The 15539-nt window shown below is 63.4% G+C and overlaps 3 protein-coding genes across 3 annotated transcripts; all 3 read right to left on the bottom strand.

Moving 5' to 3' along the window:
• Nucleotides 1–66: 66 nt before the first annotated feature.
• On the bottom strand, nt 67–5737 carry CHLRE_09g400500v5 (uncharacterized protein). The gene is made up of 13 exons (XM_043065990.1): nt 5451–5737; nt 5144–5292; nt 4673–4975; nt 3919–4359; nt 3309–3491; nt 3065–3112; nt 2712–2803; nt 2436–2526; nt 2058–2180; nt 1702–1762; nt 1445–1523; nt 1135–1232; nt 67–829 (listed from the first exon to the last, which is right to left on the bottom strand). The coding sequence occupies exons 1-13, from the start codon at nt 5632–5634 to the stop codon at nt 579–581; spliced, it is 2103 nt and encodes a 700-aa protein (XP_042920806.1). The 5' UTR covers nt 5635–5737; the 3' UTR covers nt 67–578.
• Nucleotides 5738–5785: 48 nt separating this feature from the next.
• CHLRE_09g400515v5 (uncharacterized protein) lies at nt 5786–7247 on the bottom strand. Its single transcript, XM_043065991.1, has 3 exons — nt 6875–7247; nt 6167–6466; nt 5786–5904 (listed from the first exon to the last, which is right to left on the bottom strand). Exons 1-3 carry the CDS (start codon nt 6942–6944, stop codon nt 5870–5872), a joined length of 405 nt encoding a protein of 134 aa, XP_042920805.1. The 5' UTR covers nt 6945–7247; the 3' UTR covers nt 5786–5869.
• Nucleotides 7248–7895: 648 nt separating this feature from the next.
• CHLRE_09g400550v5 (uncharacterized protein) lies at nt 7896–15537 on the bottom strand. The gene is made up of 15 exons (XM_043065992.1): nt 15381–15537; nt 14635–15172; nt 14126–14452; nt 13760–13801; nt 13426–13563; nt 13066–13168; nt 12654–12807; nt 12203–12288; nt 11462–11952; nt 11009–11131; nt 10559–10833; nt 10129–10313; nt 9862–9920; nt 9325–9596; nt 7896–8860 (listed from the first exon to the last, which is right to left on the bottom strand). The coding sequence occupies exons 1-15, from the start codon at nt 15392–15394 to the stop codon at nt 8308–8310; spliced, it is 3360 nt and encodes a 1119-aa protein (XP_042920804.1). The 5' UTR covers nt 15395–15537; the 3' UTR covers nt 7896–8307.
• Between the last annotated feature and the right edge of the window lie 2 nt (nt 15538–15539).

The following is a 15539-nucleotide window of genomic DNA, read 5'->3' as shown; positions in this document are numbered from 1 at the left end:
TGCGGTGCCTTCCCTCAGTCAAAACCTAGCGGACACTATATAGCTTGTGTTGGGCCAGGGAGCGCTGCAAACGCAGCGTTACACATAGTCAGTCTTTGCGGGTATTCGCATTGGCGAAATTCACTGCCGAGAATGCACGCAGATGTAGTTCGGCCAACTACACTACACCTGACTACACTCGGCCACGCACACTGCACCTGACTACACTCAAGCCACCTACACGCAAGCCACTCTGTACGAGCCGACAGTACATATTGTACACCCCTATCAGCGTTTGTCCGTGTGTCCAAGCACATGCATGCATGCATGATGTACGGTATTCTTATTCATGGCTGGCTCCACGCACCCGTCATCATGCCAACCACTAGGAGCCGACGGGTAGGCGCTGACCCACATGCATGTATGGGCAGTAGCGACCAATGCCCAACACAATGCAATGCACGTACGCAGGAGTGTACCAACCAAGACCCACCTTAATGCTGCCTCTTCGCATTGCTCTCAAGTAATGTTTGCAAGGGTGCAAGCTGGTAAGCCTATCTACATGAACGGACACGCACGACGCTGTTAGCTTCAATTGCCTACACAGTCGCCTTGCCCTCAGCTGCAGCCGCTGTGGCAGGGGCGATCTTCGCCTTCCCAGGCTCTCCGTACTTTTCAATCTTCTTCTTTCGCTCCTCCTCCTTCTCCTTCTTTTCCTTGGCCATCTTCTCGGCATCCTCCTGCTGCTTGAGCCAGTCATCCAGCCACACATCGTTCTTGGCCAGTCGGTCATACAGGGTGGGCTCCTTGTGCACGTACTGGGACACGATGCGTGCGTACACCAGTCCACCTGTAGTGTTAGGAGGGCGGAGTGGGTGAGGGAGAACGACATTGAGAAAGGTACTGCCTTTATTTGTTGTCATGGGGAAGCGGGTGCAAAACGAGCCAGCGAGGGTGGAGAGTCGGGACAGGCACGCGGCGGGTACAGTCGCACACCCAAACCGCATTACGAATTCACTACCGGGATTGTACAACTGCCGGGACAGCGGCACGCAAGAGGCCAGGAGCTAGTCTGTTGACATACGTGTGGCCCACACAGGCTTTGTTTGTGTTCCAGGGATACGCGGCCCTCCATCCCCCTTCCCCCGCACACACCTGTGAGAAGGCAGATGATCATGATCCAGATGATTCCAAAGAAGTCCACTCCCACGCCCACGGCCGGCACACCAGGCATAATGTTGCGCGTGCCCACCCTACATGTGAGGGAGGTGCATGAGACGTGCGGCATGTTAGTAGGCTGCGCTGGTGCGTGGAAAGATGCATGGGCGTCTCAAGAAGAGCTCACGCCATTGCGCGGTAAACATGTGCATCTTGGCATTCATTGGCGCATAAGTGATGCCCTGCGCGAATGAATGCAGTACCGGCAGCAGTAGCAGAAGTCGTGGTGCCGCCCGGCCAGACTCACACAGCGAACAGTTGGGCGGTGAAGAGCGTGGCGTCACCGTTGGTCACGTTACGCGGGCGGATGTAGAGCAGATCCATGGCTGCGTGCGGTGGGCAGGGGGAGTACGTTATGTGCGGTGGGCAGAGGTGAGTCCGCGTTTTAGGCCCACTCGACGCGCCGTAATCACGCACGACTAGCATATATACATGGCCTCTGACCCCGTCCGAACGCTGACCCCGGCGCCATCATCAGTCCCCATCGGTTCGCCATCCACGCACCGTAGCAAAAGGAGCAGGCGGACACGAGCCACAGTCCCATCAGCACGAACACCGCGAAGAACTGGCGGCGGCAGGACAGGGGGGCAGGAGGGCATGCGTATGTATGAGAAGGCAGAGAGGGCCCGAGACAGCAGTGATGGGCCGCCAAATGCTTCCAGCGCTCCGTAAGATTGATGACCTACGAGGTGAGTGAGCGCATGGGCCTGCACGGCACCGTACCTACCTTGTCGCGTGTACGAGCTGCCCAGCAGCTCACATTGCCCGCTGCCCTGCTGTCCCCGCCCGGGAGGCGACACCCACCTATCTACCTACTAGGCCTCTCTCTGCTGTTGGTGCCTCCCACTCATCACACGCACCTGCACAAACGTGGTGCGCTTGAGGTAGATCTCGTAGGTCAGGGTGATGGCGCTGTCCGGGTCCGTCGGATTCTGGAAGTTGAGGACGTTTCGGTTGTCCGTGACACTGGGGACCAGCTTGGCCTGAGGGGACGAGGTGCCACGGCGGGAGAGGAGGGTGCGTGGTGGGCATGCAGAGGTGTAGTGCTACATGAAACACCAATCGCTGCATTGCCTCAGGTAAGATGTTGGAGACAGCTCTATCCGGGCGGCTTCAAGGCAGGCAGGCTGCCGTGATATGCGCGCGATGATTGTAGCATACGTACAGGCACGAACGCTAAGCACACTGCACACAAAGCGAAACGACCCACATCGAGCTTCATTCCCCGGAGCACTCACAGTGAATACCCAGCCCACGACGGCGTTCTTCTGCTTCACGAACAGTGCAGTCGGGCAGTTTACATTGGACACGGTCATGCTCGAAACCAGCCTGTGGGCGCATGTTGTGGAAGGCACAAACAAGTTATGAGCCCGACAGCGATTGAGCGGCACAACGCATACCCTGAACCTACTGACTTCATTCGTCCACAGCCAGCTCCGCATCGCAGTCCAGACCCCCGGTACAACTCTCGTAGTTTCCATTCTACCTCGACCCCTCCTGCTACCCCTTCTCACGTGACAGTGGCTGTGTACTCATCGAATGGGTACAGGTAGAGGCTGGTGGTGGGGACGAGGGGCAGCTCCATTTTCTTGGAGGTCACTCGATCCTGCGTTGTGGTTAATCAAGCAACATGCATGAGTATGCGTTTCATGGATGGTTTAGTTGGCACGTATCTAGCTAGGAAGTGCAAACAGATAAGCGCGCGGCGTGCCTTGAGCAAATCAGGATGTGAGGTGGCATATGGACAGCTGCCAGCCAGCAGGTGGAGGCCGTGCGTGTGCATACGGTACAAAGTAAGGGTGGAGCTGCGCAGCACGTGCTGTTGCACACACGCACGCACCCCAGCAGCTCTACCCCATAAACTTACCCCCGTCTTCAGCGACAGAGTGCCATCGGCTCCAGCAGCGCTCACAACCTGTAATGTATCAGCAATGTCGAACATAGTCGCTCAAGGGTTGCATGAAGGGATATTACATGCACCACAAGGCACGCCCCCACCATGCATGCGTCCTGACGATACGGTTTATTATCCTGTCTTGCATTTGCGTATGTACATGGAAGCACGTACGTGGAGCATTTGTGCATGTGGCTGCTGTGGCGGCGTCACTCACATCGGTCTGTGCGAGGGTGTCCTTGCCCTTAATGCGGCCGGTGCGGTCCAGCAGGGCTGGGAACTTGACGTTTGCCACGGACTTGGCGCTACGCTTGGCGATGCGGGTGTTCTTTGCGGTCTGCAGGACCAAGCTATCCAGATGCATCTCAAAACTGATGGTCATTGCGTTGGTAGCCACATCCTGCCGAGGGAGATAGAAGCATACATGTAATGGAGGGGAGGGCAGGAGCACGCAGGCAGCAGGCGCTTCTATCTAGTGCCAGCAGGCCCACGACCGCACGGGCATCGCCCCCGCCACCTATTTGGTTTAGTTTTTGCTTTGGGCTGATATGTATATATATATTTACAACCCCCCACCTCTACATCCTGAATAGTGCATGCGCAGACATTACGGTAGTCAAGCAGCTGGCATCACGAAGCGTCAGCCAACCTCCCAGCCAGACGTGGACTCCCACAATCCAACCATCGCGACAGCAGCACCACGTCCTCCCGGGCACACGCACATACAGTAGTGGGCTTGGAAAGCAGACACCGCGTACGCTAGCTCGGAACGGCACACGAACACGCACGGACGACCCATCCACACGGACCCGCATGGACCCACGCACCACAGAAGTGATGGTGGCGTTGATTGTGGACCACGCGGCCACGGCCTGTGGAAATTGCGCCACGCGCTTTTCGAACATGGTAAGGTTGCCTGTAGAGGACGTGGATGATGGGGAACCAGTGGGAGTTGCGGCTGGCCGCCGGGGTCGGGGCGGGGCTGGGGCTTGCGGTGCCTGGGGCGGCTCAGTGGGCGCCTCAGGTGGGTAGTCGAATCCAGTTCCGTTGAAAGTGCCCTCGTACTCAGACCCGTAGTCAGGCGGTGCGTCGCTGCCCGCTGCCTGCGGCGAGGAGGCGTTGGAGGCGGAGGCGGGGGAGGGGGGTGGCGGCGGGCGTGCGGCCGTGAACACGGGCGCAATGTTCACCACAGCCTGTAGCCACGTGTTGCCGGCGGGAGTCTGTGAGAACGTGTCGTCGTCCATCTGGCCCCACAGGCTCTGGCCAACCTGCGCGCGAGGCCACAGCAAGCGGAGGCACATACACAAGGGGCGGGCGGGCGTGCTCGATCGGGTGCACGCAAACCGTCTTTCTTACTTTGGCACGCATGCATGCAGTTTTCATCATGTGGAAAGTGAACATACACGGTGCATGCAGGTCTTGATGGTGTGCCAGACGTGCTGAAGCGTGTGGCGTGTGCTGACGCGTGTGGCCTGGCGCAGCCCTAGCTACCAAGCACCAAGGGTCCACCACATCTCAAATTCCCCGCGCGCGCACCCGCCCTCCCTCCAATAATCCCAAGAGTGCCAGCAGCCAACTCACGATTGAGCAGGACTTCTCCAGGTCGGAGTAGAATCGAGCCTCGGCCTGAGTCAGGGAGTTGTAGGCGTCAAGGTACTGGATTGCGAAGGGCACCGGCGGGGGCGGGGAGGGGGGCGAGGGCGGGTCGCCCGGGGGCCGCGGCGGCATCGGCGGCCGCCGGGTCTGGGGCTGGGGCGGCGGCCGCGGGGACGGGGGCGGCGGGGGACTGGGCTGGGGCGGCGGCGGCGGCGTCAACAGGGCCGACTGGCTGTAGACGGCGTCGTCGAGGCGAGCGAACGTGTTGTACTTTGCAACCAGCTCGGCCTGTAGGTAGAGTGGATTGTCACGGCCGGCGTGCCAGGCTCGGTACGGTACGCAGGTGCAACTAACAACGCAGCAACGTGCGTGAGGCAGGCGCAACGCCGCCGCCAAGGCGCACCATGCCTTCCTTAATCCCCGCTGCCTGCGCAAGCCTGCTACACATCACCTCACCTGCCTATCGTCGGCGTACAGGCTACACATGAACACATTGGCGGAGGTCTCCTTGGCGCGCGCAGTTTTTGCGGTGTAGAACACCGGCAGTGCGATGCCAATCAAGATGGGAGTCATGACCAAGCCAATCAGCACCACCATGAGCAGGCCTGGAGTTGCAACAATGATGTGACAGGGACAAGTCAAGCTCGCAAACTATGCCTCGCATGTGCACTCACGAGCGCGCTCGCAGACGCGCCACATGAACATGGAAACCGGCATCGCCCCTGCCTGCCGGTCGCTCGCGCTCTCATGATATTTATCATACCTCGTGGTTTGATCCCGGTCGGCACGGGCTTGGGTTCCTTCTTGTTTGCTTTCTTCAGCTCCTCGTTGGCTTTCTTCAGCTCGGCAAGCACATCCGCATTGGCCTGCTTCAGCTCCAAAACAATCGCGTCTTTCTCAAGCAGCCCTATGCCTTCCACCGAAACGCTGGCGTGAGGCGTGGACATGGTGTGTAACCTAAACCCCGGGAACACTGCGTGTGTATGTGCCAACGTGGGCGATCGAGGCAGGTAGGCAACTTTGGAATTTGGGCTAAGCATGATTGTGACGATCGTCCCCTTTTATAGCAAATAAAGCCAGACGATGCGATGGTCTGGTGCGAATTGAAGTTCGTTCGTACCTGCCGCTGGCTCGCTCGGCTCCAGCGGTAGCAGGCAGGTCTGGCCGAGTTCCCCATTCACACTAGCGGACCGCCATGCGATCCATGGAGCGTGCCCCTAAGGGAGTCAAGTGACAGGGGACGCAATGTACAGTGTTAAAATGCCGAGCACGAGAGGAGGCTGGTGTAGAAGTGGCGACTGAAGTCTGAGTATGATCTGCAGGGGCCTCCCCTGATGATCTGAGTGCCAGAGTCGTAACAAACGTTGGACCAAAGGTACTGCGGATACTGGCGTGCGCACAACCTCCCGGACCGGTGACCGGGTCGGGGTTGGGGTCGGGGTCGGGGTTGGGGTCGGGGTCGGGGTTGGGGTCGGGGACCTCGGTCGGGGTCGGGATCGGGGTCGGGGTCGGGGTCGGGGTCGGGGTCGGGGTCGGGGTCGGGGTCGGGGTCGGGGTCGGGGTCGGGGTCGGGGTCGGGGTCGGGGTCGGGGTCGGGGTCGGGGTCGGGGTCGGGGTCGGGGTCGGGGTCGGGGTCGGGGTCGGGGTCGGGGTCGGGGTCGGGGTCGGGGTCGGGGTCGGGGTCGGGGTCGGGGTCGGGGTCGGGGTCGGGGTCGGGGTCGGGGTCGGGGTCGGGGTCGGGGTCGGGGTCGGGGTCGCAGCCAATGGGGGAATTGGAGTCTGGGGAAATGGGATCCAAGGGACGCCAAATCACTCGTTTTCGCCCGCGCAGCTTCTAAATACTTACGTATTTATGTAATATCAATAGCTGGGCCAACGCCCTGTGAAATTGCGAGGGCGCGCGCGGACTTCCCCCAGCAGCTCGGAGGAACGGGCTGTGCATTGGACGTCGGACGGTTGGACGTCGCGAAGTAAGTTCAAGTTCGCCCTTGCGGCGAAACCGTTCAGCCTTACACGTTTTGCAAATATAATAATAACAGAGTCTCAACTTCATAGGTCTCACGTTGAGGGGCAGCCAGCACGGCACTAATAAGGACGGGCGCTCGCGCTCGCAGCTTACACGCCTACGGGCCTCCTGACAGGTACATAAGTGCTGAGATTGAAGCAATCTACGTATCTGATAGTTACCTTGGACCAGCGCAAGCCGGTGCGATGAAATCGGCCAAAGAATCGTCTTTCTTGAGGCATCGGATACCATTCTATGCGTTAGAGTGCGCGAAATATGGTTTAGCCTCAGTTACTTTCGCGATCGAGGTTCCCTGACTCGAGTCGGGTATCGGAACTTTGTCGCTGGGGCCTCTTCTACCTTGTGTACAGTACTTTCGTGTAATGGGTGGCATGTATAATGGCTGTGTGCACTCGGCGGGAGCGGGGAGCACGTGTTGCCCAAGTTTTCGTCAACTGCCGCTTTCTGAAACGTATAGGTGCGCCGCGCCCCCTGCGGGGGCCGGGGCACGCTAACGCGTCTGGGCACGCGTTGGTAGCACAAAGCTTGACCAATAATATGCTTAACAAGCCTGACCATTATGCGTTTCAGTTAAATGGGCGTTAGCCTTGGAAGTCCGCCGCCGAACCAACCGCTATGTTTGCGGCAGGCAGGAGGCGAAGCGCCACGAGGCACGTCGCAACTGTGCGCCTGTCAGCGCCTCCTGTGCGGGCCTGAGCGCCGCGCCTGCCCGGACCGCTATGCCAGAATCTACCAGGCGGTGCATGCAAGACCGGATCTCGCGCTCCCGAAACTTGATGTGCGGCATGTGCCACCGCCATGCGGGGGCGCGGGCTGCAGCCACCCCAGGTAGGTAGGCGCGCATGGTCAGCAGGCATGGTCGGGCCCAGCAGCGCCTGCTCGGACGCCACACAAATGCCCAGCCCGATTGGTCTATGCTCATTGCCATAGCCGCATGCTAGGAGGTGCCTGGCTGGGCGCGGCGCGCACAACTGGCGCGTGTGTTGGCATGCTGACATGTTGGGCGAGTCCGCAATCCATAAGGAGTTGGACTACCCATCCAGGACTACCCCCACTTCAGGGTGTCTCATTTGTGCCCATCCATATGCTGATAGGGATATGGAGGAACTGACGCCAGGCACCGACGTCAACGTCTGTGTGGATGTCACCATTTCCTGGGCGGACCGGAACAATGCCGCAAGCCACTTTAAACGTTTTGATTGCGCGCAAGGACTCATCGGCAGCAGGTCGGCAGCAGACTTGCAGCACAGCGCAGCTTGACGGAGGGCACAATCTTAAACACAACACCACAGCATGCAGCACGACATGCACGCGACTTGGCTGCCGAAAACATTGGAACATGTGAGGGGCATCAGCTTCCAAGTAAGTGTGAATGCCCAATAACCACGGCCCCAATGTCTTTGGCGTTGCAGCATGTGGCCTTTGGCCCCTGGGGCTTAACCAATGCAGCAGACCCCTGGAACTGATAGCACCAGTCAGCTGCGTTAGCAGTTTACTGGTGCACGCTCCATCCCTGCAGTTGAAGATTGTGGCTTGGGTGCCCCCCGCCTCAAATGATCACATCTCCATACACCCATCAGCCCTTGCCAGCAGATCACTCCCCGTCCCCTTCCTCAACCACCTGCTTCACCACCTCCCGCCGCCGCCCCAGCCGCCGCCGCGCCGCGCTGTACGGCCTCACTGCCACCCGCCCGCCTCGCCCCCGTGCCGGCGCCGCCTCCTCCTCCTCCCCCTCCTCCTCGTCATCCTCCTCCTGCTCCACCGCAGCCGGCACCGCAGCCGGCACCACAGCCGGCACCGCACTGCCTCGCCGCCTCCGCACAGCGGCCGCCGCGGACGCCGGCGCCGAGGTTCCTGAGGTCACGGCCTCAACCGGCGTGGAGAAGGGGTCCCACGCTCCATCGGCCGCAGGGCCCACCTCGCCCCCTCCCTCCGCCTGCTCCAGCCACTGGGCCGCGCCCCGGCCCCGGCTGCCGGCCCGGCCCGCAGCCGCACCGCCCTTGGCCCCGCGGCCTGGCTCGCCAGCTGGCTTGCGCAGTGTGAAGCTGCTGACGTCATTCGCCACGTCGCCGCCCTCCTCGTCCCCCTCCTCCTCGTCCTCCTCCTCGTCGATGTAGTCAAGGTCCATCTGACTCAGCACGTCGATCCTGGGGGATCGGGAACGAGAGGTCGGCGTCGGTGGGGTGCTTGGGGGATTGCAAAGATGGTTGGAAAAGCGGTGTCGGCGGGAGAGAGGTTGTCGGGTTGCAGGGGGCTGGCCGCAAGGGGTATGGCCGGCGCCGGTTGCCTGCTGGTTGCAAGCCACCCTTCTAGGCCATCGCCCACTGGCCTGGCCTGCCCTGAATCCCACTGTTGCCCCTGGCTTTGTGACGCGTCCGCACTAGCCTCGCAATCACCGCCTTTGCAAATGCACCCTCGCCCCGCCCCCGTGTTCCCAGCGCCCCTGGTCTCCCAGCAAGCCAGTCCAAAGCCTCTGCCCCTGCACCCCTCAATCCCTGCCAACCTCCCACCGCTCCTTCCCCTCCCCAACCCCTCCCCATCTCCTCCCCAACCACCAGACGCTTCCCCCGGATGCCCCCCCCCTACACACACATGCCCTCGGTCCACCCACCTGGGCCGCTTCAGGATGTCCTCCACCGTCGCCGACACCACCACCCGCTCGCCGCCGCCCGCCGCCCAGTCCTCCTCCTCCTCGTCCTCGCCCACCAGCTCCGCCTCATCGCCCCAGTCCGGCAGGCCGCCCTCCTCCTCCTCCTCCTCCTCGCCCTCGCCCTCCTGGTCGTCGTCCACGGCACCCGCCTCTACGTCCGCGGCACTGTCCGCGGCCTTGCCTCGGGCGGGCTTGCGGCGGTTGGCCGCGGCGTAGCCTGGCAGGTCCTCGTCCTGGTTGGTGTAGAGGGCGCACGCGTGTGTGTGATCGGGGGGCAAGGCGGCCAGTGGAGGCCAGGTTCAGACAAGGCCACGTAGGTGATGCTTGCAAGCTGTTGGTACTGCTTTGTTAGCGAGAGCTTTGCGCGTAATAAGGTAGCAGTGGCGCGGCCAGGCCGCCGAGAAGCCAGTTATGCTAGGCAGGCAGCCAGCGAGTCCCTCAATCCGCCATCGTCACCACCATCACCATCGTCACAGTCGCAATAAAGCGCCCGCCCACCTTGAGTGCGGCCATGGCCTCCCACCATGCGGGGTCCGAGGTGGGGTCCTTCAGCCCGCCTGCGTGGCGACGTGTGGCGGGGTGGTGGTGGGGAGGCCACGTGAAGGAGACACCAGTCGGGCTCAGAAACAACTATTGCGCAATCGACTACATCTCCCAGATACACCGGAGGTATGGGGATGCGGTTGGCACGGTAGCGAGATATTTACTCGCGCGCACCGCGACACGTGCACGCGCACACACCAGCACACCAAACCCAAAGCTCACCCTTCACCAGCGCCTTGCTCCACTCGCCCAGCGCCGCCGCCTCCTCGTCCACCTCGCCCTCGCCCTCCTCGTCCTCCGCGTCACGCGACTCGCCGCGCCAGGCGCGCACCAGCGGCGGCGGCAGCGGGCAGGGCAGGGGCGGCCGCAGCATCACCTCCACGCCGCGCGGCGCCCACACGCGCAGCCTGCGTACCGTACAGCACACAGGGGAGCAGAGCGAGCCACGACAGGGGGGCATGGGGCAGAGGGCTGAAAACACAGCGTGCCGGGTCCGGCTTGGATAAGTGCGTCACGCTGCACCCTCCGAGCTTCCGCAACCCGCTCCGGCGGCCCTCCCCTCTCCCATCACTTCACCTAACTTAAGCAATCCTCTTCCCATCACCCCACCCCGCCCCCGCCCCCGCCGCCTCTCTCCTCTCGCGCACCGCACCTGACGTCCCGGTTGGCCTTGGGAGCCCACACCGCCACCCAGCCCGGCAGGCCCGACACGGCAATGTCCGCCAGGGCCGTGCTACTGCCGCCGCCCGCCGCCGCGCTGGCCGCCTTTACCAGCAGGTCCGTCGGCTGTAGCCCGCCGCGCGCCGCCACCGAGTCCGTGCACACCAGCACCTTGCTGTTGCTACTGCTACTGCTACTGCTGCTACTGCTGGAGTCGCGGGCTACAGCCTCTCCGGTGCCGTAGTCGACCTCGATCTTCTGGTCCGGCTGCGGGGCGCAAATGTGCACAAGGTGCCCAAGGTGGGGATTGGTTGCCAGCGCGACTGCCGGCCACGCGGCTATCCTCACATAGAACCAAGGTGCCTACTGCGCCGCCTCGACCGTGCCGCTCCCGCAGCCGCCCCGCCTGCTCAGCCCCTCCGCCCCTCGCCCCCTCACTCACCCGCACGTACGGCAGCCCCACCACCCGCATGGCGGGCGGGCCGTAGAACACCAGTGCCGTACTGGGCGGCCCGCCCAGCACGTCCACCCGCACCAGGTCGCTCCAGACGTACGTGCCGCGGGTCTGTACGGCAAGGCAGTGAGTGTACGGCAGTTCAGTGTACGGCAGGGACTCCTCAGAGGCTCAGACCCACACCCTCAACTACCATACCTGCCGTCAGGCACGTATCGCGCTGCGTCTACCGGCTGCTCACCTCCCCCTGCCAAACCCACAGCCCCTTCAGCCCCACACCCCAACATCCCTCCCCCAGCCAAACCCACAGCCCCTTCCGCCGCACAGCCCTTTCCGCCCCAATGCCCCCTCATCCCCTCAGCCCCCTTCCGCCCCCTCATCCCCTCAGCCCCCCCTTCCGCCCCCTCATCCCCTCAGCCCCCTTCCGCCCCGGCACCTCACCTGGCCGCGGTCCAGCACCTGCAACGTCTGGCCCTGGCCCTGGCCCGCAGCAGCGCCCGACCGGCCGCCTGATGCCCCCGCAGCCGCCACGCCCTTGGCGCTGCCGCCGCCGCCACGTTTCTGCCGTACGCCCGCGTCCAGCCCCGTGATGGGCATGCCGTACTCGTCGGTTGGGTTATAATCCACGATCTTCAGCCCGCCGCGTCCCTTGCGCACGCCCTCATCTCCCTCCTCCCCGGCCAGGCCCGCCGCGCCCCACGCCGCGCCCGCGCCTGCCGCCTTGCCCCCAGCCCCATCCTCCTGGCCGTCTTCCCCGTGAGCGGCGGCGCCGCCGCCGCGTAGGCCTGCGGCTTGCAGGGCTTCCTCTTCTGCCAGCTCGACGGGCAGCGGCGGCAGCGTGAGCGCCAGGCGGCGTCGCGGGTGCAGCAGCTTGAGCTCGGCGGGGGAGAGCATGTGCGGGATGCGGTGGTGCAAATGCACGCCGGGCGTGTCTGCGTGTGCATGTGGGTTGCATGGAGAGGGGGAGGAGGAGCAGAGAGTCAGGCCAGAGGCCGGCCCGATTGGGTTTAGGCCCGCATCACCAATCACCTCAGAGCATCATCACCGAGCACCACCAAGCACCCTTTCAGCGCCACTACGGGTTCATACCAGCCCATCCACACACGCCAACCCACAAACGCACCCCCCCTCCATGAACGGCTGCCCCCCCCCCTCCCCTAGGACAAACGCACACGCTCTCACCGAACAGGATCCCTCCGCTGCTGAAGGCCTGCAGCGGGATGAGCCCCAGCGTGGTGCCGGGCATGGCGCTTTCCACGGGGAGGTACCTGGCGAGGCGAGGGGGGTAAAATCGTGGGGTTACATTCAGGAGTAATTAAGAAAAGGTATAGTCGAGGCGAGGGGGAGTTGCTTTGTTTTGATTTCAGTGATTCCTGGGGGTTCCAGGCACGACTGCCGTAGTCCGAAGGACGGTGGCGTTGTCACGCCACAACAGTGCACCAGCGGACGTTGCACCAGCGGGCGGTGCACCAGCGGGCGGTGCACCAATGGTTTTGTGCTGACCATTACCACTACTACCACAACCATTGCCGGGTGCCAGCAGGACAAATGAGACGCAACGAACCAGACCACCTGGTCCCCCCGCCCCCACCCACCCAGCCCCCGCCCACGGCCGTTGTCAGCAACCACTCACTTGCCGGCGCCGATGGCCACGGGCTCTCCGCTGCGCGCCATCTCTTTTAGCATGGCCCGCACGAATGCGCTCTTGCCCACATTGGCCGCCCCCACCACGTACACGTCTCGGCTACGCCGCTCGCGGCAAATGCGCGACACAGCCGCCGACATGCCTGGATAGCAGGACAGGAGAGCGCATGCAACGTGTGTACGGTATTTGGGTGTTGGGTCCCCACCCCACGTGTGCAACTGATGCGTGGGCACAAGCAAGACAGCTGGGCGTGTCGTGTCAGCTCCGTACCACCAGACTACCAGTACATCCGTAGCGCCCGAGCGTCAGCTGGCGCCGCCTCCCCTCCCAGGCCCCTATAGCCTTGCGTGCCCCCGGCCACACCCGGCCTCCCCCACCTCCATCTGCCCCGCTGCCTCACCCTCTCCGGTGTGGCTAGACACGAGGTGTGTGGACACGACATTGAGGCGCTTGGAGGCGGCGGCGCCGGCCAGCCAGTCCGCCACCTCACGAGCCTTCACGCCCTGTTGAGGACGTTTGGGTTTTGGGGGAAGCTCTAATTAGGGGCACGATTGGGTTGTTGGGTGGGTGGGTTGTATAGGATGGATGGAGGAGGATGCATTGAGTCAGCCGCCACGTCGGTGTCACTCCCCATCCTCTCTTCCCCTCCCCTCCCCTGCCTTCCCTCTCGTCTTCGTATCTCTGGTCCCGTACTGGCAATCGTGACCATAACCCGCCCCCTCCCCGCCCCCGCCCTCCTCCCCTCCCCCGCCCTCCTCACCTCCGGCAGCAGGTCCATCTTGGTCCCCACCATGACAATGGGGTTGCGCCCCACCATGTCGCGCACCCGCCCCATGAGGGTGCCGCCCGCGTCCGTCAGGTCCACAAGCAGAACCACCACCGCGGCGCGAAGAGCCAGCTGCGGAGGGGAATCAACGAGGCAGGACAGATCAGTCATCAGGGCAGGGCAGGGCAGGGTAAACGGAGGGACCGAGGTTACCGAGGGAGCTTTTAGGTTGGAGGAGAAGGAAAGGGGCGATGGAGGGTGAGGGAGATAGCGCGCGAGGGCAGTGGCATGGAGGCGGCATGGAAGGCCCAGGAGGGCCTGCACGTACCGGTGTCAACTGGTTGCGCAGCTGCTCCGGAGTCACCAGAACCTGTACCGGGCGCAACAAGGCATGTGGTGGCGGCGGTGATGGGGGCGAAGTCAGCGGGGGAACTAAGTGGGGGCCGGCGAGGGCCTCGATGGCCCGAAGAACACCCAGCCCTGTTGGCTGGTCCGCACCCAAACCACTACTTGCATGCGATCTCCTGCACGACAGCACGACACAGCCCACACTCTACCGCACTACGGAACATGAAACCGCCGCCGGCAACCCCCACCAGCAAACAGCCGCCGCTGAACCCCCCCCGTCTGTTGGTCCGCATCCTCGCTGCTGCCACCACCAGCCCCCACTGCCGCTCAGCGGCCCCCCGCCCACCTTTCCCAACAGGCTCAGAGCCTCCGCCGGCGCCGCCCCACCCGACGCAGCCACCACAGGCGCCGCCTTCACAGCCGCCGCAGCCGCGCCGCCAGCGGCCGCCAGCGCCGCCGCCGCGGTGGCAGCCGCGGCAGCGGTCGCCGCAGCCCCGCCCGCCCGCGCTGCCCCTCCTGCTGCCCCTCCTGCACCTGCGCTGGCTGCTGCGCCCTCGGCGGCGGCTGCAGCTGCCTCCAGCCCCGCCGCTCGTAGCTGCAGCTTCTGGGTGAAGTCCTGCACGCCGGGGATCATGGCGCCGTTGCATAGCTCGCCGCAGCGCTGGCACAGGACCTGATCGAGGTGGGTAGAGAGGAAGTTGCGGTATGAGTAGTTAGAAGGTGGGGGGAGGTGGCCCGGGTAATGGCGGGAGGGCGAGCAATGAATGGCGGAGTCATGAGCCGAAGGTGCCCCAAATGCCCCAAACCCCCACCCTCCACGCCGCCTCCACTACCAACACTTCCCCGATGCCGCACCTTGTCCAGTTGCCTCCGCTGCCTCTTTGCCTCGTACTTGTCTGGCGCCACGTACCCCGCCCCCAGCGGCACCTCCGTCTGCAACGGTGCACCGCAGCCGTAGCAGCTGCCGTTCGCTGCCCGCGCCACCTCAGCCGCCTTGTCCGCAGCCCTGGCGGCCCGGCGGGCCTCCCGCTCCTTGTCAGACTTGGGCTTGGGGGCGGGGGTGCCGGGGCCGGCACCGCCGGGGCCTCCGCCACCGCCGTAGTAGGACGGGCGGCCAGCACCGGGGTTGGGCGCGCCGGCGCCGTCGGCACGGCGTGGCCCCGCAGGCCCAGCCCCCGGCCCGCCGCGGCTGAGCTGGCGCTGCTGCTGCTCCGGCCATGACGGCGAGGACGAGGAGGGGGAAGAGGAGGGTGTGGAGCCAGGAAAGGGCGCGTCGGGCCGGCCGCGCCGGGCCCCGGCTCCGTCAGAAGCAGTGCCACGGCGCCCTCCCGACTGGCGTGCGGCGCCAGCACATTTTACCACCCGGCTACGAGAGACGCTGCGGGCGAGCGGCCTGCGTGCAGTGAATGCTCGTTGGCTCTGATAACGTCTTGGGCAAGGTTACGGCGCACCGAGACCTATAATCGGTTCTGCCACAAAGTCGCTAGGCCGACCCAGAATGCTCCAGCCATGAACTGCTTATATCGATACAGTAACATTTGTCACAGAAATGCAGACGGCTTAGTTCCTGCGGCGGCGCCACAACCTTTCGTTCCTCTCACCCTCTGCACTCCATAATTTGAGCAGCTCCAGATAATTCAGGGATTGCAAAATACATACTTATGCATCCAGTAATGTGAATACAGAATAGGCTTCAAGCTGGCATTCTGTTGGCTGGCGACCAGCAGACCCAAGCTCAGCAGGCTTGCATGCGATAGGCT

Source organism: Chlamydomonas reinhardtii, chromosome 9 (genome assembly GCF_000002595.2).
Source record: "Chlamydomonas reinhardtii strain CC-503 cw92 mt+ chromosome 9, whole genome shotgun sequence".
NCBI classification, from domain to species: domain Eukaryota; kingdom Viridiplantae; phylum Chlorophyta; class Chlorophyceae; order Chlamydomonadales; family Chlamydomonadaceae; genus Chlamydomonas; species Chlamydomonas reinhardtii.
Note: the sequence above shows the minus strand (reverse complement) of the source record. Positions and strands in the feature narration are given on the sequence as shown.

Coding starts and splice junctions, on each gene's coding strand:
- CHLRE_09g400550v5 (XM_043065992.1), bottom strand. Junction 13,802..14,125: donor CTCTGAGCCTGTTGGGAAAG/GTGGGCGGGGGG, acceptor CGCCCGGTACAG/GTTCTGGTGACTCCGGAGCA. Junction 13,564..13,759: donor TGCGCAACCAGTTGACACCG/GTACGTGCAGGC, acceptor TCCCCTCCGCAG/CTGGCTCTTCGCGCCGCGGT.
- CHLRE_09g400515v5 (XM_043065991.1), bottom strand. CDS start 6,944: ATGGTATCCGATGCCTCAAGAAAGACGATTCTTTGGCCGATTTCATCG. Junction 6,467..6,874: donor CCGGCTTGCGCTGGTCCAAG/GTAACTATCAGA, acceptor CCATTTCCCCAG/ACTCCAATTCCCCCATTGGC. Junction 5,905..6,166: donor CGATCCCGACCCCGACCGAG/GTCCCCGACCCC, acceptor TGACTCCCTTAG/GGGCACGCTCCATGGATCGC.
- CHLRE_09g400500v5 (XM_043065990.1), bottom strand. CDS start 5,634: ATGTCCACGCCTCACGCCAGCGTTTCGGTGGAAGGCATAGGGCTGCTT. Junction 3,492..3,918: donor ACGCCACCATCACTTCTGTG/GTGCGTGGGTCC, acceptor CTCCCTCGGCAG/GATGTGGCTACCAACGCAAT. Junction 3,113..3,308: donor ACACCCTCGCACAGACCGAT/GTGAGTGACGCC, acceptor GATACATTACAG/GTTGTGAGCGCTGCTGGAGC.